Source organism: Gavialis gangeticus, unplaced genomic scaffold (genome assembly GCF_001723915.1).
Source record: "Gavialis gangeticus isolate Ggan-Ray unplaced genomic scaffold, GavGan_comp1, whole genome shotgun sequence".
In the NCBI taxonomy this organism is placed as follows: domain Eukaryota; kingdom Metazoa; phylum Chordata; order Crocodylia; family Gavialidae; genus Gavialis; species Gavialis gangeticus.
The window spans coordinates 146,094,844-146,120,607 of record NW_017729032.1 but is presented as its reverse complement, the minus strand read 5'-3'; the positions used below and the strand labels follow the sequence as shown (position 1 = coordinate 146,120,607).

At 42.4% G+C, this 25,764-nt stretch overlaps 1 protein-coding gene across 1 annotated transcript in view; it reads right to left on the bottom strand.

The window, feature by feature from the left end:
* Nucleotides 1-12,470: 12,470 nt before the first annotated feature.
* UXS1 (UDP-glucuronate decarboxylase 1) overlaps nt 12,471-25,764 on the bottom strand; it is a 120,063-nt gene continuing 106,769 nt past the window's right edge. Inside the window, exons 11-15 of the mRNA XM_019524910.1 lie at nt 24,629-24,672; nt 21,629-21,689; nt 19,728-19,785; nt 17,871-17,974; nt 12,471-13,286 (exon numbers count right to left, since the gene is read on the bottom strand). Of these exons, the coding sequence (XP_019380455.1) occupies nt 13,155-13,286; nt 17,871-17,974; nt 19,728-19,785; nt 21,629-21,689; nt 24,629-24,672 (399 nt within the window). The 3' untranslated portion in view covers nt 12,471-13,154. The remainder of the gene's footprint in view (nt 13,287-17,870; nt 17,975-19,727; nt 19,786-21,628; nt 21,690-24,628; nt 24,673-25,764) is intronic.

Sequence of the window (25,764 nt, the reverse complement as noted above, 5' to 3'; positions counted from 1 at the left end):
ATATGATAACACTTTTATAATCTATGTGGTGCCCCCTGCAATTTACCTATAAAAATTTGATCTGGCCTAAAACTTAGCATGTAATTACTGAAGGAACTATTTTTAAATTATGCGAGTGTCAACTTATCCCGGTTTAAAGGCTCTTAGCCTTGCTATATAATTAAATATAAATATACATTGTTCAATGCACTTAATATCGATAATAGTCTCACATTAGCTTACTATTTATAAAGCTCTTGACACTTTCTTCACAGGAAGGGCATACTTCTATTCACATGTGCATGTTTAAAAAGGTAATTTGAAGCTATGGTACAGCAAATAGGCTGCATACTTTTTTTCCATTCAGCTTGACACTAGAAAATCTTTAAGTCTGGTTGCATTAAAAGGAAGCCTAAGATATCAAAAGATTCAGTGACAATACAAAGTTTGAGGGAGGACAAGGAACGGAAGGAAGTGCTGGATGAAGTCAAGAGACTGACATTATGAGTACAGAGGGGAAAGGTCAGAATGAAAAGCACTAAAACAAGGTCTGTGGCAGTTGCAAAGGAATAAGAGTCAGGAACCTCTGGCTTGCTGTAGCTTAGAGTACATACAAATTTCCAAAGCATCACATAAGGATGGATGATACCTCCCTGCTTGTTATTTCTCCTAATTCTTACGTATGACCCTTGCCACATTTGTTGATACCCTCACTCCCATCCAAATACTGAGATGGAGAAACAGCTACCAAAAGGAAGGAGATTAAAAGATGCTGGCCAGTTTTCCTTTCTATCTGGCTCTGTCTGTCAACCATTTTTATGCAGAAGAAAACTGACTGATCTTACATAAAACCAGTTTCCTTCTATTTTACATAAACTATTCATAGAAAATCCTACTAAGTTAAATTTAGTCCATTTGGTGCAACCTTCTAATGTAGGCAACAACTGTTTATTCTATTGCAATCATACATTCTCTTGCATAGTTCACGGGTCCTTTCTTAGCATCTAATGAAGTGGGATGTTGCCTATGATATATCATGCTTCCCTGAATCAGTTAGTTTCTAAGATGCTGCCTTGCCTTGCCTTCTGCCTCCAAAATATATTGGTTTTTTGAAGGTTTTTTTCCTTGTGTACCATATGAAAAGGGGAAAAAATAAGGAACCCAGGGTTTTGCACCATTCAAATGGTGCTGATTTCCAAAACAATTTACAACATCCAATGAAGTCACCATTAATACTTAAAAAAAACCCTTATGTTCTCTCTCTACATCTCATTGTACAGTCAATCCAACAGAAAAGTAAAATAGAAATTTACATTTACCCCTTTTAGCTTTTTTAAAAACAAAAGCTCTTAGGTTTCTATATAAAGTTAAATAGATAACATTGCTGATTTTTATATAATATTTAAGCTTTCACAAGCATTTCCAGGCTGCCCCTCTCCATAACCCCTACCCCCCGCCACAAACTCCAAAAGAAAAAAAAATCAAGAGAAAAAAACAAAAACAAAAACAAAAACCTTACCTAAGCAGAGGCCACATTTCTCTTTGCATATGTAGATAAGATAGACTACCAGAAAGTGCAGTGCAATGAGTGCATAGCTTTAGGACTGAAGAAAGACTTACAGGGAGCATGTCCTTATCAGAACTCCAGGTAAATAGTGCTCATGAACTGTATAGCCTAAGCTTTTTGTCTCGTTAAGACACGTTACTTTGTTTTTCAAAGCACCCTATGCCTTTAATAGCTGCTTTGGCAGGTCCTGTTCAGTTGAAGACTGAGTAAGAATCCTTGAAATTGATAGCACCTAATTTACTTCACCTTAGTTTATGCACTTAACCAATAAGCAATTAGTTACAATGTAAGCAATAGACCATTTTGGTCTTCTTTATGTTATACAGTTAAGTGAATTATGCACTTATCTGAAATGTATGCAAGTAGAGAACACTGTAACATCTCTGGCCATGCTGACAACTGAAATCATATCGCTTCCTGACTAAAATGAAAGAGCAGTCATTGTTCATTAATACTTCCCACATAATATGAACAGTTTGCTGTGATGCCACTTTTAATGCCTCAAGACCAGCTGTCCTTACATTGCCACAAACTAAATCAGTAATTCAGACCCCAAGGACAATACTATCCATTTTCCAAGGAAATGCCCGAGGGATATCATTCCTTATTCAAAGGACAAACCTAACACAATGCATGTTCCCAAAGCCACTGTTATGTATACCTCTTAGCCTATGTACAGAGAAGTTCCCAAAATATCCTGTCCTGTTCTCCCTCGTGCAATGGAGTACTTGTTGCAGAGGTGTAAACCTGGGTTCTTACCTGGTTTTTAGCCCAAATTGCCAAACTGTCCAAAGTTATAAAGCTGGACTCATGCAGGCTTGAAACCTAAGCTTGATTGCCTGGATGGGGGTAGGAACTGGAGTTTGGGTTTCATTGTAAGTTCCCAACTCACCTACTTTGCAGTTGGGACAGAGGTGAAGCCCAGATTGTGAAGCTTGTGTTTTGATATCTTTCCTGGGCCAGCCCTTTGTTCCTTCAGCCTATTCTGATCCCAGAACAGACCATGCAGGCAGATGAAGGCTTGAACCATGTGCCAAGGGTCCCTTCAGGGATGGCCCTGAGGATCTGGTCATGGAAGAAGTGTCGGAGTTTGAGTAGCCAGAGACGTGCCTGTTTCTGTCTTGCCTGTTCCACTACCCATGAGATCACACTACTCAGTGCCATGCTTCCACACAATGACTTTCGACTTGTTGGCTGCTTGGATATAATAGTTCCCACCACAAGCTGCCATTTAAATCCTTTTTATTTAATGAATCAGAGAGACTGTACAAATAGCAGGAGCTTCCTGCTTCCTGACTCATCTTTCTCCCCCTCACACACAGGCCAGCATATTGCTGTGTTGTCAGTGTTACTATCACATAGAGGTCTAACAAAACTGAGCAGCCATATAGCATCATATCCTCTCTGTATGGCACCCTACCACGTAAGGAAGAAGGCACACGTCATATTTTATATCCTTTGCTCAACTTATCTGAGTTCCAGGGATGATAGGCTCGTTTGCTGGTTGCCGGAAATTAGTTGCGTGTTGAGCTCATCCTTAGCAAAAGCCTGCATTCCTAATCTCACAGATAAGCAGGGTGCAGAACAGCCCAGTCATACAGGTGGATGCCAGCATGGCCAATACCAGAAAGGCTGGTCAGTACCAGCTTATGTTCAGTCAGACAAATGCACACATCATCACCATCCCACAACTGCTCAGCATGTACCTTCTACTGTAAGGGGCTCTGATGTCAAGGAATATCTCGACTCAGGACTGTAGAGGGTAGGCTACCCCTTAAAATGGTCCAGCACAGTCTGGGAACCCGTGCTCTCAAAGACAGTTAGTTATTCAGGCACACTAGCTATGTTCACAACTCACAGCGGTAGCCGCCTCATAGACCTCCACTACCACAGTACAGACAGGTCACTTGCCAACATCCTGTTGGCTGGCCATGAACTCCACTGTGTCCTGCAGCCCCTGTCTAATCCTGCTGCACCAACAAAGAGCAAGACTTGTTTATTCATTGATTTGTACTGGATCCAAGCCTTGGCACTTGCAGAAGCAAGGCTGCATATACAAGTGCCTCACTTGTATGTGGTTATATATGTGCTAGCAGCTATGAACACTTCTGCAGAGCTGTATGAAGGACAGAATCTATTACAAAATCCCTAGAGCAGCTCAAAGTAGTGAGGTGCTGTGAATTCTGGGAGGTACCCTTGGAAATCTTAACACCAAACCCAAGCTATTGAAGGATCAGCATGGATGCAGCCATAGTGATAAGAATATTGTGGCAGCATGCAGCATTGGACTCACAGGTCTGAACCTGGGTAAGTTCTGCAGTGATGGCATACTTGACTTCATTTTGCCCAGCCAGAATAGATGCTTGCTCTTTCTCCTTTGCTTCCCTTCCCTCTGTTCCTCCTTGGCATCCAGCTTCCCTTTACTGCCTCAGCAGCCACACTGGGAAAGGCACCATTACTCAGGTCCTTGTGGCCATAACCATGGAGAAGGGTATAGCATTCCTCCTGAACAGTCCCAGCTGTTAGCACAGGCCATTCTGCTGAAGGTCACTCCCTGCCATGCCAGTCACAGCAAGGACTAGGGCTCTTTCTTACACCCATGAAGTCAGGCCATTACCATAGGAGAGTCTCCATTTAAGTTACCTTCTGACAGGGCTTTCGGGTAAAGGGGGAAGAATCAACAGGAAATAAATGATCAGTGGGGGCTACTCTGATTCCTATCCCTCACCGACCTGTTGCTCAGCTTATTGCTTCCTGCACAAACTACCATTGTACTTTCTGCTTCCTGCCCTGTGCTCCCCAATCGATCTGTTGCTCTACTTTTTGTTCCCTGCCCTATCTACTGCAGGCCACAGAGGCTGCCCATGCCGCAGGTCAGCATTCCCTCTAAGCCACACGGCCACACTCATGCCATACTGCCAGGCACGCCTGCGGGGCCACGCACACCTCACAGCTTAGAGGGAATGCTGCCACAGGTTGGGCACCTTTGATGTAGACTGTTAATTTGCTGTGTGCACGCTGAGGTGCACGTGTTTGTCTGTGTATATGTTCCACACATATTTATGGGGTTGCATTACTCTCTGTAGGCAAAGTTTCACTTTAGCTCTTTGTCCTTGCCTAGGTGCTAGAGAACAATACAGATTTAAGAGCCATTTTGCCCATGCCATGATCCACTTCCAATAGGTAAACAAATGTTTTAGTTTCAAAATGCAGAAGTTTGATAACACTGCCTCTCTCTGCTGCCTGAACTTAACTGAACTCATGTGTGAAGATGATAAGGTTGCACAAGGTAGGATTCTGAGTGACAGCCAGCATGGCTGTGTCACGGGCAGGTCTTGACTTAATCTCATCTCCTTTTATGATCAGGTAACGTGTCACCTGGATAAAAGAGAGGAGGTTGACATTGTATATCTTGACTTCCAAAAAGCTTTTGATTTGGTATCCCATGATGTTCTCACGAGAAAATTGGAGGATTGTGGGCTTAACTGCAAGACAGGTGGGTAGGAAGCTGGCTGTCATCCTAGCAAAAAGTGGTCAGTGGTACCCCTCAGGGGTCAGCGTTTGGTTCAGTGCTTTTCAACATCTTCATCAAAGATTTAGATGTGGGGCTGAAGAGCTCACTAGGCAAGTTCACAGATGACACCAAGTTATGGGGAAGCATGATCAGGTTTGAAGATAGGCTACAGATACAGGCAGACCTAGCAAGTTGGGCAGATTGGAACCAGATGAAGTTCAACGTGGAGAAATGTAAAGTGCTCCACCTGGGGACCAACAATCCCCTGCACACCTACAGGCTTGGTAATGCCAATCTGACCAGCACTACGAATGAAAGGGACCTGGGGGTAATAATAGACCACGGTATGAACATGAGCCAGCAGTGCAACGCTGTAGCCAGCAGGGCTAGTAGTACCCTGGTATGCTTTGATTGATGCATCTCCAGCAAAACCAAGGAAGTGCTTCTTCCACTCTACTCAGCATTGGTGAGACTGCAGCTGGAGTACTGTGCCCAATTCTAGGTGCTGCACTTTAACAAGGATGTGGGCCACGCACATGCTCAGAGACTTGCACAGCAAGCCATACAAGGAAATGCTGAAGGACCTGGGACTCTTCAGCCTGAAAAAGAGGGCTGAGAAGGGACAGGGTAGCAGCTTTGGGTGTACGTCAAGGGCTCACTGAGCAACTGTTCACCAAGGCACCCTTGGGGAAAACCAGGAATAATGGTCACAAACTCCTAGAAGACCATTTCAGGCTCAACGTTAGGAAAAACTTCATGGCTAGGGTGTCCAGACAGTGGAATAAGGTCTCTTCAGGGATGGTGCAATGTCCTCTTCAAGAGGACACTGAGTCACCTGACCCCAGTCACTTTGCCAGGGTCACCTGACCCCAGTTGTCTTTCCTGCTTGGTAGAGGGGGGCTGGACCCAACGATCTTCTGAGGTCCCTTCTGGCCCTACAATCTAGGAATCTAAGAGGGAGAGGATCCTTTACAATCTTTTGCTAGTGGCTGTAGCAGGGGTGACACACAGAGGGTTCACAGGGGTGCACCTGCACCCCCTGAGCATGGCAGTGCACCCACTCACCACCTCTGCCACCAACACCTCTAGCAGCATCTGCGAGCAGTCAGTGATCCCCACTGGCCGTTGCTGTCGGCGGTCGCCAACCCCTGGTTAGCGCTTGCCCCCTCCCCCTCCTGACAGTGCAAGTGGCATCTGCGGAAGCTCCCACTTATCGCCACCGTGCTCCTGTGTCATTCGTGGGCTGTAGCTCAAGGCTCTCTCTAACGGCCTAATAGACCCACTCTTCCACCTCCCCTGCAGAGTCCTGTTCTTCCCATTCCCACCTGCCTTCATGAGTTTCCTTCCTTCTCTCCTGCACATCCTCCCTCTGCTGACAGACTTCTTTGCATGTCCTCTATTTGCCTCCTGCTCTCTACATTGCCCTGTGAATGACCTGCCACCTCATTTTCTTGCACTCTGCTTTCAATCTGTCCCTGGTCTTGACTGTTGATCTGTCTTCACTCTTGAATGGCTCCTGGGCAGGCCTCAGCTGACCCATTCCTGTGACCCTAGGGTAGGGCACAGTTTTCCACAGCTTGCTTAAATGAATTTATGCTTATCTTTACACCACATAGTTTGATATTTGTAGGTTAATTCTGTCACTGTAGATGGAATAAAACAGGAGGCCTGTGACAAAAAGGGTCTGTAGTTCAAGTGAAAAAGATTAACCCATGTAATCTCACATGCTGTGATAGCAGCAGGCGAAATGGTTTGTTGTTAGTATAGTTTGGGGAGTTTTATGGTTAAGACTCATATGTTAATTTAAATTGATACGGAGGTAGGGGCATGCTGGCAGTGCTTTGATAGAAAGTTGCGAAAACGTCATTGCTGACATTAACAGGGTACATATATGAGAAAAGGTCTTAAAAAAAACAAACAAACCAGACACTCCTTGAGGAGGGAAGTTGGAACAAGTTGGAAGGGGAGCCAAATCCACAGCCAGTATGCCTCTGCAAGAGCTCTCAAGAAGCGGAGAGGCCACTCACTTATTTTGCTGTAGTGTGGAGCCTGGAATTTCTCTTCAATTCTATTGCACTTTCCAACAAATAGTTAAGGTTCACCTGGTCTCTTAACTATTCACCTAACCGGGTACTTCTGTATTATGGCAGATATAAAGAAACTAAGATCCATATAGTGCTTATGGTCATGCAAATTTAATAAAACATTTGTCTTCAACTAATTTGCATACACTTATAACCATTTATGTTGAAGTGCTTAAATTTTTTTGTCGTACAGCTCTGATGAGTAAATCCTGTTTACCTGCAGAGGAAGTGGTAGGGTAAAAGTTCCAGTATTCACAGCCCTGCTAGCATACCTCAATCTTGATTGGGTGGCAAAGGGTGAGTCTACACGTTCATTAATGCACCGTAGTTACAGTGCATTAAGTTTAGTACTTGGTTAACCAAGTACTAAATATGCAGTAATGCCAATGCATGGATTTTTAGTGATGCTTAGCTTAAGCCTGTGTATTGGCCTAATACTACTGTGCAGTAGCGTATTAACCTGTTTTTTGCCTGGTACGCTACTGGGCAGTGTTATTAGGCTACTGCACAGTTAGCATCTCATGTAGACATGCCCAAAGAGTAGCAGTAAAGAAATATGCCGCAAGCTGCTATCAGGAGTAATTTAGTCTCTGGAGCCCCTGTAGTTCTTGACCTTTCTATTGCATCTGTGGGGTGAAGTGTGGATTACAGTCTCCATGAACTGCTAACAGTTTATGAGAACAGCGCATTTCCTGGAGAGGCAGATCTACAGTTCCAAACCTTTACAAAAAAAAACTTATTTAGGTAGGATCTTCCACCCTTCACACACACACTAATCCTTTTCTCCCACACCAGTCCATTCAGCCTTCTTCAAAATAAACCTCATCATGTTGGCTCCCATCTGTCAAACACAAAAATTAACACACATTCGAATTCTACTCGCTAAATAGATGTTTTACTTTTTAAAAAGAAAACAGCTATTGCGGGATTCTGACAGCAGCAACTTACATCTACTTCCCTTCAACATGGGTCTCATCAGTCAAGCCTGGAACCATAACCTTCAGAGACAGACCTTTCCCACTTCTGCAGTAGGCGACTGAAAGCTTCCCTCCGAGGGATAGCCCTAAAGGGATATTGTATGCCCTTTGATTACAGACTTTTGCTATCTGGTCACTAATGAGTTAGGGGGAAAAAAAAATCTGTGGTGTCACTATGTCAGATAAGGACATATAGTACTGTATTTACTTGAATACAAGATGACCCTGAATGTAAGAAGACCTCCCTGCCCTCAATTAGATCCTACGCATGGCAAATTTATAGTTTTAAAATAAGTTTTCATGCATGGAATCTAATTAATGGAGAATCATTTTAAATTGCCTCCCCCCCCCGCCACTACTGAAGGTGGTGGGGGGAGAGGTGATGAGGGGAGTAGTAATGGGACATAGGGGGACAGACAGTGGGGGAAGCAGTAGGGGGGGATATGTGGTAGGGCAGGCAGGGGGGGCAAAAATGAGGGGGAGTCCAGGAGAGCTGGCTGTATTTTAAAGAACACAGGAACAAACCATCTTGATGCACAGGAAGATTAATAATTATGGCAGAAGACCAGCTTAGTTCACTAAACAGTTCCCTGATAAAGCCAAAACACAAAAAGGAAGTTTACAAGAAGTGAAAACTTGGACAAACAACTAGGGAGAAATATAAAAGCATTCTTTAAGCATGCAGGGATGAAATCAAGGAAGACTGAAGCGTAATTGGAGATGCAGCTAGCAGAGGACGTGAAAGGTAACAAGAAGGGTTTCTACAAATGTGTCATCATCAAGAGGAAGATCAGGGAAAATGTGGGTCTCTTACTAAATGGGGGAGGCAACCTAGTGACAGATGACACCGAAAAGGCTGAAGCACACAATGCCCTTTTCAACTCAGTTTTCACAGGCAAGGGTAGCCCCCAGACTACTTGCAGCACAGTTTGGGGAGGAGATGAGTAGCCAACAGTGGTGAAAAGACAGGTTAGAGGCTATTTAAAAAAGGCTGGATGTGTACAAGTCCATGGGACTGGACACAGTGTACCCAAGGGTGCTGAGGGAGTTGGCCAATGTGACTGCAGAGCCACTGACCATTATCTTTGGAAACTCAAGGTGATTGGGAGAGGTCCTGGATGACTGGAAAAGGGCAAATATAGTGCCCATCTTTAATAAAGGAAAAGAGGAGGATCTGGGGAACTACAGACTGGTCACCCTCACCTTAGTCCCTGGAAAAATCATGGAGCAGGTCCTCAAGGAATCCATTTCTAAGCACTTGGAAGAAAGATGATTAGAAACAGTCAGCATGGATTCACCAAGGATGGCTAACCAACCTGATTGCCTTTTATGATGAGATGACTAGTTCTGTGGATGCAAGTAGAGCAGTGGATGGATGTGACATAACTTGAATTTAGCAAGGCTTTTGATACCATCTCCCACAATACAATCACAATCAAGCTAAGGAAGTACAGGTGGAATGAATGGTCTGTAAGATGGATAGAAAACTGTCTGGATCATTGGCCTCAGTGTCAATGGCTCAAAGTCTAGCTGGCAGCTAGTATCAAGTATAGTGTTCCAGGGTCGGTTCTGGGGCTGGTTTTGTTCAATATCTTCATCAATGACCTGGAAGATGGGATGAAGTGCACCCTCAGCAAGCTTGCAGATGACGCCAAGCTGTGGGGAGTAGAAGATATGCTGGAGTGTAGGTCTAGGGTTTAGAAAGACTTCAAGAAATTGGAGGATTTTACCAAAAGCAATCTCATGAGTTTCAATAAGGGGAAGTGCAAAGTCCTGCACTTAGGATGGAACAATCCCATGCACTGATACAGGCTGGGGGCTGATTGGTGAAGCAGCAGCTCTGCAGAAAGGGCCCTGGGGGGGTAAGCTAAATAGGAACCAACAGTATGCCCTAGTTGCCAAGGCAGCATACTGGGCTACAATGGTAAGAGTGTTGCCAGCAGATCAAGGGAAGTGATTATTCCACTCTATTTAGCACTGGTGAGACCGCATCTGGAGTACTCTGTCCCATTTTGGGCCTTCCACTCCAGAAACTATGTGGACAAATTGGAGAAAGTCCATCGGAGGGCAATGAAAATGGTCAGGAGACTGGGGTGCACAACTTCTAAGAAGTGGCTGAGGGAACTGGGTTTTTTTTAATCTGGAGAAGAGAAGACAGAGGGGATTTCAGCCTTCAACTACCTAATGGTTGGTTCTGAAGAAGATGGAACCAGACTGTTTTCAATGGTGTCAGATGATAAAAAAGGAGCAATGGTCTCAAGTTGCAGCAAGGGAAGCTTAGGATAGGTATTAGGAAGAAGTTTTTCACAAGGAGGGTAGTAGGACACTGGAACAGGTTACCCAGAGAGGTTGTGGAATCTCCATCCTTGCAGGTTTTTAAGACCCAGTTAGACAAAGCCCCTTCTAACAGCTGTGTGAAGGATGAATCTTGGCAGACTCTAGGGATTGAACCAGGGACCTTCAGACATGAAAGCAAGTATTACTATAAGCTTGAGTTCAAGGGTACAAAATGAAAGCTGCAATAATGCCAATGTCATCTGTGGATTAGTCACTGAAAAGGGCTATCCCACACACTGAGAAGTGGGTTATTAAAGTCTGTAATTCTCCTTCCTAGTGAGGATGGAACGTATGGACCAAGGACAGAAATGATACATAAAACTTAAGTGATCAGAAACCGGTTCAGATCTGTAACACAAAAGAAATTCAGTGCACATAAACTGCTCTCAATATGGCCAAAACTGGTTTAAAATAAACCTGGATGGATGTAGTATCATAGAATCATAGAAAATTCATAGAAAATTAGAGTTGGAAGTGACTTCTGGAGGTCAGCTAGTCCAACTGGGTTACTGAACTTCTGTCCCAGATCTCCTCCAGATTCAAGTTAACTCGCAATCTCCCAGAAACCTGCCTGCTTGCAGGGTGGGTGGGCTAGCTTTGGCCCAAGCTGTTTGCTCCAGCAGAGCAGGGAGGCATGCTCTACCACGCCCCTCCCTCTGGCTTTTGGGCTGGGCCAGTGCAGGCACTTGGCTATGTTTCCAGTATCAAAAGGGAATATCTGTTCACTTGCATATGGGTTCAATCTACATAGCTTAGATTAACCTGCAAAGTTTGAATTGATTCAGCCTTGGTATTTTTGACTCTCTGTACTTAACCATTTTGATACAATCTGAAAAATCTTTCTGAATTTATCAGTATCATATAATTCAGATCTTCCTGTGGGCTTTCATGATAATGGACATTTATTATTACTCTTTCTTATCTATGTTACAACATCCAAAAATATGTTTTTTGTTCTACAGTCCAGAAAGAAAGCACACTCCTGCAGCCCAGATTTTAAAAGGTATTGCTACTTTTGGTGCTGCAAAGTCCAAGTGATTTAGATGGCCGAATCCCATTTTCAAAAGTGATAGTGTAAATCGCACTGACATAAGCTAAGTAGTACCTAAATACCTTCTGAAAATGTAACTGAGACCTTTCCATTTTGAACAGTATCTACATATGCAATCAACATGCATGAATCAACTCTGGAGTTTATTGCTCCTGTGCACTTTGTCTGCATGTGCGCCTGGGACTGCAGTATGTTGAGCCCAGATGAAACAGCCTATCAGCCTGCCAGCCCAGGGTTGCTACCCTCAAATCAACATGCTGCCGAGCAGCTGGCCCCTGCACTGAAGCACCCTTGTGCCCCACTCAGTATCTACATGTGCACTGCTGCAGAGTAAAAAACTCTGCGGCAGGACAGTACTTGCATTTACAAGTACTATCCTGTTCAAGAGTTAATTAATTTATTCCAGCCTAAGTAGATGAGCTAATTAGTCTACTGTGCAGTAAAGGTCTTGTGTAGATGCACCATGTAATGCCTAAATAGCTTTAAAAATACGGGCTCATCAGAGTTTGCCAATAACACAGGGAGCCAAATCGATCTTGGCTACTGTGACATGAACAGTGTGTACTTCCTGCTGATTCAATAGAAGCTTTTAAGTATGAGTCCCTCCATTCCCCTTTCCTTCCCTCCCCACACAACCCCACTTTCCCCTTTTCTCTGAGGACACTGAAATTATACTATTTTAAACCTTTGCATCATAACAATGTAGACCTAGATTACACAATTACATAGTCTTAACTATAAATCCGACTAACCTATGATTGTTTTTAACAAAAACATTTCAGAGACCTTCCCAATTATCAGTTAAGAGACAAGAAAATAATCAGAAATTGAAAAAAAATTAAGTCACTGCCTTCCAACAGCATCATCTGTTCTCATAACTGTGAACTGTTAAAAAACCCAAACATTTGATATGGACAAAATTTTTGTCTTGTTTGAATGTTTAACTGAAAAGGGGAACCCATTAGCAGAAGTTTCAATATTTTATTAAAATAGCATATTCAACCACTGGTAACCAATAATACATTAACTTTTTTCCCAGAGTACGCACAACACAGTAGTGATTTAAAATATCCTTATTCATGATAATTAATGAAAATATTTCAAATTCAAGTGTGCAACTAAAACTAAACCTTTGAAAAAACTCTGATTTAAAGAATATGTAAAGCTTTCATACAGAATTCTTTTATACCTCTATATACTAAATGCCAGTGTTTCACTCACCTGACAATACTGCTAACTTTTCTCTGATGCATAGTATAACGTCTGATTTATAGTACCCATTTTTATAAATAAATTGGCATTTCCCATCCCATTTATGTTCATCTTCAGCTTCACAAAGAAACCAGTAAATAAAACTGTCAAAGACAGTCACAACAAATGATCTCACAGCAAGATATAAAACTTGAAGATACTCAAAGATGTCTCTACTCTATTTTACATAAAAAGACAGATTTAAAAAGTGCAAGGCAAGATTTGAAGGGTTTTGTTGTTTGTTTTTTTTTTTTAGGCACATCCACTTCTTTAAAGCAAGCTTCAGAATGAAATTCCAGTTTGTTCTTGATACTTGTTTCAAAGTCTCTTATGTAAAAAAAATTACATCTTGTTAAGTGTAAATTAGAGTGTCTCCTGTCCTCTGTAACAGTTTTCAGTTATGTCTTGTTCTTCCCTTTTTTATCCTTGCAGGCTTAGGCTTAGGGATATACTGATTGTTTGCCTGGTATTCAAGTTCCTTACGGAAGTAATGGATTGCTTTATTCAAGCCTTCTTCCAATGGGACCTGTTTCAAAAAGAGAAAGAGAGAGAGAGCGTCTCATCAACCTACAGGACTTAGCTGCTGTCATCACAGCGTCTGTCGTTATGGCCAAGTTCCAGCTACACACACATTGCTTTAAAGTCCTTTAAATCTCTATCCATATAAAACATTAACAGCACCACACACTGGTTACAGCCTGCCTAAGCGTTTCTAATGCACCTACCTATTGTATCTAGGTTTCATATACTAAGCTAGAAATACCCCATTTTATTCTAAACAGCAACACAGCTTACTTTTGGGGGCAAAAACAAACCAATATAATTGTTTCGGTATACATCTGTAAGAAGCAAATGAAAAAAATGCCTTTGGGTTGTTTTAAATTATATTAAAAGATCATCCTCTTGGCATGCTCTGTAAAGGGTGAGGCTTACCTAGGTTTAAAGTTTCATTTAAAAATTGTTCTACTAAGATATAGAATTGGGAACATAAACCACCACTAGGCAAACTGGCACTTAACTGCATATGTCATGAGGAATTGACTGCCTCACTTCTTTTTGAAAAGTTTGTTTAATCCTAGTTATTTGTGCATGTGTACGAACATCATTTTTTCCTATTCTTTTTCTGGTTTTAAGCACTTCAGTGTATGAATGCAGGGACATGATAGTAAATTACACAAGCTTTTCAAGTCCCATTCTCTCCTCTTGCTCACGTTACCACATGAGATGGAATAGCAATTATGCTTTACCAACTGCCAGCTATGTCCTAGAGCAGGAGTCGGCAATTTTTTGGCTGGAGTGCCAAAAACACTTCAACCTTGACCCACATCTAGACTTGGCGAGCCAGAGGCAGATGGCAGGGGAGCTGCGACAGGCCTGATCCTTGTTGCTGGCGGCAGTTGCACGTGCGCTTCTGGGCAGATGGCAGAGGGAGGGCCCCATCCCAGCAGCATGCCCTGAGGTGTGCATGCAGCAGCCGCCGCCATAGAGCCCGATGCAGCTGTTTATATATCCAGCTCGGACTCTGGGCAGCTGCTGCCTTCCATGGAGACCAGGCTGCTCACAGCAGGGCTTGCAGCCTCCCTGCAAGCAACCCAGCCTCCATGTCGCAGCAGCCCAGAGCCTGGACCAGTTGCGGCGTACTGAGCAAAACGGCCTCATGTGCCATGCTCTGGCTTGTGTGCTGAGGGCTGCCAACCCCTGTCCTAGAGTTTAAATGCTGTCAGGCTTTGTATTGCATAGAACGGAATAATATTAATGGGTACAAGAGCCCCAGCTTAATATTTGGGGTACGGGAAAACAAAATAAAGCAAAAAAACAAACCTGACCATAAAAAAAAATCTGAAACCTTTTCCTTAGAATCTAATTCTTGACTTTTGCTACTGCCAGAGATCTTTCTCTCTGATAGAAGCTGAAGTCAAGAGCTGGTCTGTAAGGAAAGAATTTCAGATTTTTGTTTTTATAGTATCTCCAATAGTTTTTTTTTTTTTTTTTTTAAACATAGCTTCTTCTAATGACATATTTTATATACAATATATAGAGAAACAATATAAAAGCAACATCATATATAAATTAATAAAGAAAAATAATGGCAATATCAGTAGAAAAAAAATCAGTGATCCCAGACACTGAACTTCTCAGTTTTTCATAGATCCCACAAAAACCGTAAACCTTTATGCTCATATCAGGCAGACAGTGGCTAATTAACAGAGCTTGGCAGTCGCTGGCGAGAGGCAGCGGTCTGAAGGACTGGATTAGTCTTTGGCCACTACTGGTGCATCTATACTAGAATTTGTTTTCAAATTGATTTTCCAGGAACCAGCACTGGATGCTGGAAAAACAGCTACTAAGTTCTGTAGTGACTGAATAAAGAATAGTTAGTTGCCCTGGTCACTTGAGTGGCTCTGTAAGCAGATAGCTAAAATAAAGAGACAGGAGAAAGAATATTCTCTCTCTTTGAAGAGCTGTTTTTAGAAAGGAGGAAGAGTTGGGCTTTTGTTAAGAGTGTATGTGGACAGGGGCACTCAGCAAAAATGTACATAATGGTATTATAAATATTTTATTTAGTTTTCCCTGCCTGCTTAATGCAGTATGAGTGCTTATTTACTATTTTTGACAGCTCCTGTGTACTGAGCACATCTCATTGCTACCCACAACAAATCCTAGGTGCTTCCAATTCCCAAACAGTAGTATGTGCAACTATGTTCCCAGATTAATAAATAATTAGTTCTCCATTAGGTATGACCTTTCTTTAGTATAAAGCAAATTTATGCTGGATCTTTAAACATGTTTGGTCATAAACTTAAATCTGTTCTCAGTGAAGTGAGTGGCAAAATGCCTCAAACCAACCCTGAGGGCATTGAGAAATTCACCTTTAGGGACTATCTATGCAAGGAGACATTTCTGAATAGTTCTACACAGAGATGCTTAAGTCGGCTTTGGAAACAGGTGAAGCTGTTAATTATTTGGACCTAGGGAACAGAGAACTTTCTGATCAAGTCTGCAGATGACAAAAACTGGGAGAGCTTACAAACACTTGGGAGACTAGGCTCAGAATGCAAGAGGATCTTGATAGATTATTAGAGACTCGATAGACTAGGTAAGAATGAAATTCAACACAGTTCTTTTTTTTTTTTTTTTTAAGGGAATAGAAACTAAATGCACCAATACAGAATAGGAGACAACTACCTAAGCCATTGTATTATGAGAAGGATCTGGGAGTTGTAGTGGATCACAGACTTAACATGAGATTGCATCGTTTTGCTATCTCCAAAAATCAAATGCAGTTTTGGGCTGCATAAACAGGAGTACTGTAAGAAAGAAACAGGAAGCTACAGAAACACTTCACTCATTAGGCCTGCGCTAGAACAGTAACCAGTTCTGGTCACCAGAATTTAAGAAAGATGTGGAGAAACTTGGGAGGATTCAGAGCTGAGTGAAAGAGATGATGAAAGGGTTGGAATGCAAGCCATTTGGGGAAAAGGTTGAGAGAACTAGGTATGTGAAAATGTGATTGGTGGAAATGAAATGGGAGTGAAATTTGAAAGCAGTTTTCAAATATTTGAAAGGTTGCCATGAAGGAGAACTGTTCTCTCCCACCATAGGGGACAGGGCACAAAACCATGGCTTTATACTCACAGGGACAAAAAAATTCTTACAGTCAGAACAGTAGGAAAAATAGAAGAAACTGCTGAGGGAAGTTGTGGAATAGTCTTTGCTAGAAGTTTTTTAGAAAAGACAGGCATTTATGTGCAGTAGTATAAGGGGAGCCTATACCGATTCTGTCACAGGGACTGGATTGGGTACTCCTTGAAGGCTCTTTCAACCCTATGCTTCTATGACTAAACAGAAATAAGGATCTCATATAAGAGTGTTTATTAAAACTTAGATGGTACCTTAAAACCAGTTAAACTTCAAGTGTAGAAAGACACTAGGGGCACGTCCAGATGTGCATGGATGTTTGGTTCCCCAGGGATAAGTAGTGGCAGTGCACCCTGCGCCGCCGTTTCTTGTCCCCGGGGGATGCCCATGTCACTTGCAATTTGGTGCGCAGCAAGTTGCCCTGGGTGGTGTAGAGGAGCATTGTGCTGGCCCCAGCCACCTTATCTGGGGTCCTGGGGGCCTTCTGGAGCTGAAGCTACAGTGATCCTGCCAGGGGGAGTCTGGCTGATAGCTGCAGTATGGCTCTGCTTTTTAGCAACACATGCTGCCTGAGCATGTGCTGTTTCAGGTTTTTTCCACAGTTTTTCTGACCCCTGGATATCCAGAAGTAAAAAGAAAAAAAAACCCTGGGGGGAAAAAACCAACTAGAGCAGCATGGTACCGTGCCTTTGCAGTGCAGAGAACACCGGACTGTGCAATAAGTGGTGCTGCAAATGTGTTTACAGCACCACATACTGCACATATGTGCTCATTTGGACATACCCTAGAAGTTCACTACACGTTTATCCAACTATTAGGTTTTTATGAGTTTTTCTGTTACCCCTCACAATTGACTTGACTAAGCTCGTTGATTCAAAAGATGCTGCAACCATCTTTAAAAGGATCTCAAACATCTGAATATGAAGACATTCCATTTTAGTTTGCATTAAAAAAATCCACATGAAAAACAAACTATTTTTTTTCAAAATTGGACTGCCACACTGAATAGGGAGGACGACTACATGAATAATTCATCAGACATATGTATGACATACCTCATATTTTGTAGGTACTGACAGGCTTATGCCGGACTATCCCCTTGCCAATAACTCTTATTAATCATATGAAGGGTGGTTGTTGTTGCTGTTGTTGCTGCTACTTAAGTACCTTTCATGTATTTCATGGATGTGGAGATTTTAAGTCTGGATGGTACAATTGTGATAGAAGCATAGCAATAATCTATTTTCAGCTTCTGCATATCACAGACCATAAATGTTACTCAGTACTTCCGAAAAAAGTAAGGGTTTCAATAACAGACATAATACCTTATGATGCTTGCACATGGAATGTTTTTCTTTAAAATAAATGTAACAACTCCAGGACATCTACTTTTATAAAAAACAGACAACCACCATAAAAAACATTTTCCATATTTTTATATATAATGCCATAGTAGATCCAATTTACATACCACAGGTTCCCAGCCAAGCAATAATTTGGCTTTCCTGATGTCTGGCTTTCTTTTTTGAGGGTCATCTTGTGCTTCTGAGAGAAACTGGATTTCACTTCCACTGCCTGTCAAATAAAATCCTGAGCGTTTACCATAGATTTAGTTGATACATTTTCCACTTGTGAAGAGGTCCCTCTAAAGCCTGTTTAGGTTATTCCCAGTTTTTCCCCCAAGTGCCTCAAGCCTTGCTTTTATGTGAGGAGTAAACAATTATGACAGATTGTTTAGATGACTATATGTTTTAGGCAAGTCCAAAACATCCCATGCTATATTAAGGTATAAGGGAGCATATTTGAATATGAAACACTTAAAAATTGTGGCCAGATTAAAACACACCCATCTGTTAGCAAGCAGTGAAGCCTGGCAAATGGAGATACAGTATATCCTTGGTTATCCAAACTCCTTTGGAAAGCACCTACCAAAAAACCATTTGGATCATTTAAATTGATCCAATAAGTGAAACTGTGGCATTGTGTGTGAAATTATTCATGCTTACACAGGAAGCATAATGTTAGACCATACCAAGTTGAATAGTACAGATATTAAATATAATAAAACTTAAGATGGTTACATAATACCAACAGTTAAAAGTTACTATATCAAACTTAAGAGCAGAAAGCTTTAAAAGAGATGCTTATTACACAATTCCAACATCTTCAAGTTAATAAAACAATGCTTCTATTTAGATAATCAAGGGTTTGAAAACTGAGGCGGATACCATATAGTTTATTTAGCTTAGTGACATTGTATTTTTTTTTGTCACAAGGAAACCACATTCAAGACTTAGGTCAAGTCCTTTCTTCTCCAATCTCATAGGCTTTGATAAGTCTGTAAAGACAGCACATTCAACAGCAGGAACAGGAAACAGAGGCACAGCTTGCCATATGTTCTCCAGCATCCTCTCTGACCAAGTCAGTCAGGACTGGCTTTGGAGTGAATCGCATCAAGCCCTCAATGGGTAGGTTGGAGAAATGAAAGGAGGAAAAAAAAGACTGCTACAAGATGAGGCCTTTGAGACTGGTGGGAAAAATGTACATGGAGAAAAATGCCAGGAAGGACCATAGCTAAAACCCAAGAAGCATTTCACCTGATAATGTACTTTACTGACCTACATTCTTTTTCCTGTAAACTTTTCGGAATAAATACATTAATGTGGCAGGAAGTTTGTGCGTGGTTCCTACAATGAATTTAAACCATAAGTCATAGTATGTATACTTCCTGCTCCCTGTAATCATCTTACGCTTTTTCTTTCTTAAGAGACAAATCTCATTTACAGTAAAACACAGTTTACCTGCGCTGGGGGTCTGACCAAATAGATTACAGTATTCAGGACTAGCTGGTAATTCCCTCTTTAGGTGCTGACTTTCTAGTCTCTATATAACCTTTACCAGACATACAGAGAATGGGGGCATTTTTGGAGGGGGGTGCACTACCAAAGAAAAGTACCCAGCCTCTTCTCCCTTGAATTAAATATGGGATACAGCAAGGAAAAATAGAATAGACTCTTCATTTGTATCCATCAGCTTGCATACGCAGATTACTGGAATGTGATACACTGCCACATAAAAAATAAGTTATTCATTCAGTAAAGGAAATACTGAGTGAAGTATAATTGAAACCTGAACCAAATTCAGAATCTTTTACCTGACTAATATTTAATTACAGCAAACATAGACAATTGCATGCCCTTGATAAAACTGCTGTTAAGAAATCCAAATAAACTAATTCAATTAGCCTTATTACACATACTCTAATCAAGTAATTATCAACTGATAAGAAGTCTGTGACCTTCACTCAAGAATCACTTCTCATACTCACCAACAAGTTTTTTAATTAACTGGGCAAATTCTAGGATAGTGTGTTCTTCTGGGTTCCCCTAGGAATGAAACAGGATAATGGTTAAAGGAGTAATTAAAAAGCATCTTAAAATGCTCATTTGTGACAGACCAAACAAAGCTAACAGGATTATAATCACGTAAATGAAAGACCTAAATGAAAGGACACTACACATATCAATTCCATTTTGAAATAGCCACTTACCACCACCAAAACTGTCTGATATTAGAAAACTTTCCCTACACACCATTTGCATTCACAATTTATGAATACAATTGTATTATTATCTGATTCTCTAGACCTTTTTAAAACAAAATACAAGTATGCAACGTCTTTATAAACAAACAAAAAAAATGCTCATCTAGGATGGGATTAAAAAAAAAAATCATCATTAGCTTAACCCTGGCTCCTAATAGAGTCAATAGGAACAGAAGTCTGAAAAATACAACATCTTGCTGAATGGGGAAGTTTAGCATACAAACTATAGGCAGAAACCAAACCAAAACATCTATTTACTCAAAACAGGTGAAAGACTTTGTTTTTTCTTTACTTTTTTATATTATTGGTCAGCAGATGACAGTTGTATCAAGTTAACAACTATATATTAAATAATCAAAAGGTGTTGATCTTGCAATAGACATGCACAGGCAGGTCCCTATACATAACGCTTCATCGAAATCAAGGATGCAGTCCATTGGAATGGGACCATAAAAAAACTAGTTAATTAATCAGCTTCCATGTAGCTCAGTGCAAGATCAAGGCAACAGACTTCAGCAAAGCACTTAAGTATGTACTTTATGTCCTTAAGACCCCTAATTTCAATGGTCAGCAACTTGAGGGTTTGCTGAATCGGGGCTAAAGATATATTAAGACTGTTTCTAAATTATACTCAGTATCTGGAACCCAACATTTTAACTTTAACTCCTCCAATCCTGCCCCCAAGCCAAAGCACTCTGTGCAACTGCAATAAACGCTTTATTTTTGCATATACCCATTTAATATCCCACTGTTTACAGCAAATCCATTGTCTTCTAAACATCTATTAATTCCCACTATCAGCGCATCAACAGAAGCTTGTTCTCCCCTCCTGCCTTCTTTTCAAGAGGGTTCAAAGGCACCAGCTCTTCATAACTCAAAAATGTTTCAACTCTCCAGGTCTTGTATATCAACCCCAGGTTGTACATTTATTGAGGTACAGATTTAACACAACAGATTGAGACAAAACTTGCAGAGTGGTTGAGAAACATTTGTAAAGAAACAGATAAATCTGTCTCTTTCCAAATATTTAAAACAATTTGCAAACATGAGACTAAACTAGCAAACAAATGTCTTGCAGTGCTGAATAATAACTGGTGAAAGTGGGCCCACAAGAAAAATGAAAGATTTTAAATGTCCTCCTCCTACTTTTACTCTCCAAGCAAATGGGTACAAACAAATGGGACACAGCAAGCTTGTTTTTATGCAACAGTATAAAAGTCTAATACTGTTTTACAAAAACAGTATAAGACTTCTACACAATCCCAACCCCCTCACACCAAAGCCAATGAGAAGCATTTTCTATGCATTGAAACTAGAGCATTTCAGTATTCTATTTCCTCTTCTAAGAGTTAGTCTACTGAACAAAAAGTTAAATACTTTGAAATTCAATATATATAGCAAGATTCTATCATTCAAGTCAGTGTTAAGATCTGGGATACAGGGGCCTGAAGAATACCATGCAAAATCCCTTATTTGTAAAGCTGAATCTACTGTTTGTGCATGACAAAATACTCTTAATTACATTTAATTCTTGTAAAAAACAACTTTGATGACAAGGAAGAAAAAGGGAGAAAGGTAGACTATTGCAGAGTAAATGTAATGGAATGACAGAACTGTATACTCACCAAGTTGACAGGACTGCTGACATTGCTGTTCATTAAGGCCACCAACCCATTCACAAGATCACTGCAAAAAAGGGAAAGAGCAGATTGAATACATATCCATTTCTCTAGGAACAGAGACAATTTTTATTCCAAAAAGAGATGCACAGCCCCTTCACAACCTCACTGAAACAGCTCAGTTGGACAACAAATGAAGAAATCAATATAGAGCATGTTAATCAAATTAGTTCTCTGACACTGCAGTGGGAAAGACACTGGTGATGTCCGTCTCCCCTCCTTTTAACCTGTGGAATGCCATAAAGTAAGGGTTCTCAACCCCTAGCCCATAGGCTAGATCTGGACCTGGTGCCTTGTCATTTGGCCCATGGGGCTCTCCATGGTAGCGTACAGAGCCACAGCCATCTGGCACACAGGGAGGTGCAGGGCCCCAGAGCCTCACCCTGGAGTGCAATGTCCAATGGAAGTAGCATGAGCCTGGTAGCCCAATCCTCACAAGAGAGGCTGGACAGAGGTGGCAGGGCCCTAGAGCCTGATCCCTGCATGCAGGGCTGTGTGGAAGCAGTATGGCACCCTGCTGCCCTGATCCTATTGCACAGAGCCTGGCAAAGGTAGCATAGGGTCCTGATCGCAGCATGCGGGGCCAGGTAGAAATAGCACAAGGCCTAGGGTCCTAATCTCTGCATGGGGGGCCAGGCATGGGGTCTGGGGCCCTAATCCCTGTACTGGGGTGGCGGTGGCTGAGCAGGGGCAGTATGGGTTCCTGAGGGCTTGATCTACACATACAGGACTGGGTGGAGGTGGCCAACGGTCCTGGGGCCTCAATGCCAGCACACCAGGTCAGGCAGGGGGAGCATGATCCAGATCTGGGTATGTGAGTCTAATCCTGGGGCACAGGATCCAATTTGGCCTGCGACCTGGCCCCACCCGCACTATTTATCTGGCCTGCAGGGCCAAAAGGTTGAACATTACTGATGTAGAGTGCTTTACGTTTTGTTTTCATAAAGTGGTCTCTGGCTGTGAAGTGTGAATAACTGGAGTTCGTTTCTAGAACTCTTTGGATAAACAGACATCAGTGACCCTAAGGGGCTCCTGGGGCCCAAGAGGTTTACCTGTTACATGTATTACAGTTGGAAGTCCACACTACATATCAACTAGGAACTCAACGGCTGGCTAATTCTACATTTAGCAAGGACTCTGGTGCTTGACATTTACTGAGCTGAATGTTAGTTTTAAAAGGATAAATAGCTGCAGCAAAAGCATATATTTCAGGGAGATACAGACAGCATGTTCCTCTACAGACATGTGGAGGGGGGACAAAACCCCCCAAGGAATTCTGAAGTACTGAAAAAATTAGTATTTTATTATTTTCCCTGACATCCAAGCTTCATACTCCTTTAGGAACCATTATGTCAGATGCGCTGCAATACACTACTCCATGGAGCAGTAGGCACATTTCTGCCAGAATGGTTTCTTAAAGTGAGACAAATCCATGGAGGACAGGTCCATTAATAGCTCTTCAAACAGAAGAGTTGGGGATTAATTCTGACATCCCTAAACCAATGATGCCAGATGTTAGGGAAGGTATGACAACAGATGGATTAGTTTAGATATGCCCTGTTTATATATTCTCCCACTAAAGCATCTGCTACTGCAGACACAAGATAGTGGCCTGGGTGGATCACTGGTCTGACAAAGTATGGCACTGCTTATGCTCTTATGAGAGACAACAATTCTGTGCCACGGAAACGCTCATCTCCCTTCTGTGTAGTCAGGGCACGAGGCTTCACTGTCCAGGACCCTATTCAAGGATCATCTAGTCAAAATCCCTTCTCAGGGCAGGAACACCCCTGTTTAAACCATTCCAGACAACTGGCAGAATTTGAAAACATGTAGAGGGATATTAGGTGGGAAAGGGATTCAGTGTTCCATATTCTGGATGTTATTAGAAATTTCTTCAGTCCTTGAAAGCCTTCTACACATGCTTACCTTAAAGCAAAAACAGTCCTCATTGAAAAAAATGGGACAGCTATCAGTACTGAAAATAATGTACATGTATATAGTTATGTACATGTTTTTACATGCATAAATCTGTGCAGTCCTGATGCCCAAGTCACTAATAATCCAAAATATGCTAGAAGGAACCCCAAACGCCCAAAGGAATTCTACTATGTGCTATTGCTACCACAGAGTTGTGTGAACAAATGAGAAAAATGCTACCCTGTTGTTATCCAAACAAGTAATAAAAGAATCAGCGTTTTTTTAATTAAAAAAAACCACTGGAACATCTATTCACAGTGTCATGCAATTAAGAACTCCTGAGTTCTTAGAACTGATGTCTGAAGCAAGGTTTAAAATAGAACCACGTGTGAATTGAAGCTCTACTTGTTCTAGTCGCACCTAACATGGAAATTGGGAATAAAAACTTCAGAATGACATTGCTCTAATCTGTCTCCCAAGAAAGAAGTCTGATAACTAACATATTCTGATCTTGCATATACTAGGGGTTTTTAGTCAATGCAAACCCTCACTCCCCAGGGTATACATATTCACAAACTCGCAAGGTGCTGTTTCCCCTGAAGACAACCTGATGCACTGCTCCAGTGGGGTAAGAACATTTGTGGCAAAAAACTAAATGCACACAAAGCCTCAACCTAGATCTGACAGGGTGGTCTGATAACATGCTACCAATAGACACTAGGTGGCAGCAGTGCATCAGGATACAAGAACAAGTCAAGCCACTAAAGCTGCAACAATCCTGAGAAGTGACAGACCATGCCTTTTTCCAGTAAGGAGGAACAAAAATGACTACAGACTATTTATGTGATACAACCCCCCTCCTTTTTAAAAGTATAGTTTATATTTTGGAATGCTTTATTTTCAACATAAAAAAATTAGTTAACCAGGCATACCTTTCCCATTTTACTTTATGTTACATAGAGCAGATCTAGCCTTAAGAATGTTGGGCTATGCAAGTAAATGTTAGATAGTGGAAATGAGCCTTACCTGACATACTGAAATGCTCTAGTCTGAGTTCCAGGGCCATAGACCTAAAAAAAACAAAAGGTATAGGAACATGGAAAAAAGGGTGCATCTTCAGCAGACAGCCATGCCCACTGGAGGCCCAAATACGGGACACAGGACCAAGACTAGTGTTGCCTAGTGGCAGCTCATTTTACAGAAGGGTCATCTCCTCCTCTTCCTCTCCCCTGCCCTTCCCCCAGCAATGACACTAAGTCGCAGAAGCCCACCTTATAAGGTGGTAGATTTGTACCTTTCAGACTAACCAAAGTAGATATTTTTATCTAAAAATAATTAAAATACCTACTTTGGTTTCACACACACACTGCCCATCGCTGCCACCCACTGCCCCACAGTGCTGCCATTCCACCTCCGGCCCTGTGCGCCACCCCCAAAACCCGTGTTCCCCCACCCACTTGTGCGCCTGGCCCTGTGCGCCCCCCCCGCTCCACTCTGTGCTGTCGCCACTTCCAAAGAGCAGGGCCAGGGGGGCCTGTGCTGCCGGCCTTGCCCTCCCGCTCTGGCCCTCAGTCCCCACTGTCACGGTGGCGCTCCCTTTTCAAATCAGCTGGCCCCACTCCTGTCTGCTGGGGAGGAGGAGGCACTCCTTGAATGCAGCGGTGAGGCCAGAGCAGGGGTCCACCACCCTGGGCTGCCACCACCTCCAAGAAGCAGGGCTGGGGGAGAGGGGGATGAGGCAAGGCCAGTGCTGCTGGCCTCGCTCCCCTTGCTCCAGCCCCTCAGTCCCTGCTGTCATGGCAGCGCTCCGCTGTGTGTAGCCGTCTGCGCAGAGCACTCCAACTGGTTGCCAAGACCATCTCAAGCAGGTCCAAAGAGGTGATCCTCCCCCTCTATGTGACACTGGTCAGGCTGCAGCTGGAGTACTGCGCCCAGTTCTGGGCGCCGCACTTCAAGAGGGATGTGGACAACATGGAGAGGGTCCAGAGGAGGGCCACTTGCATGGCCAGGGGGCAGCAGGGCAGACCCTACGAGGAGAGGCTACAGGACCTGAACCTGTTCAGCCTCCACAAGAGAAGGCTGAGGGGGGGACCTGGTGGCCTGTTACAAACTAGTCAGAGGGGACCAGCAGGCATTGGGGGAGTCCCTGTTCCCCCAAGCAC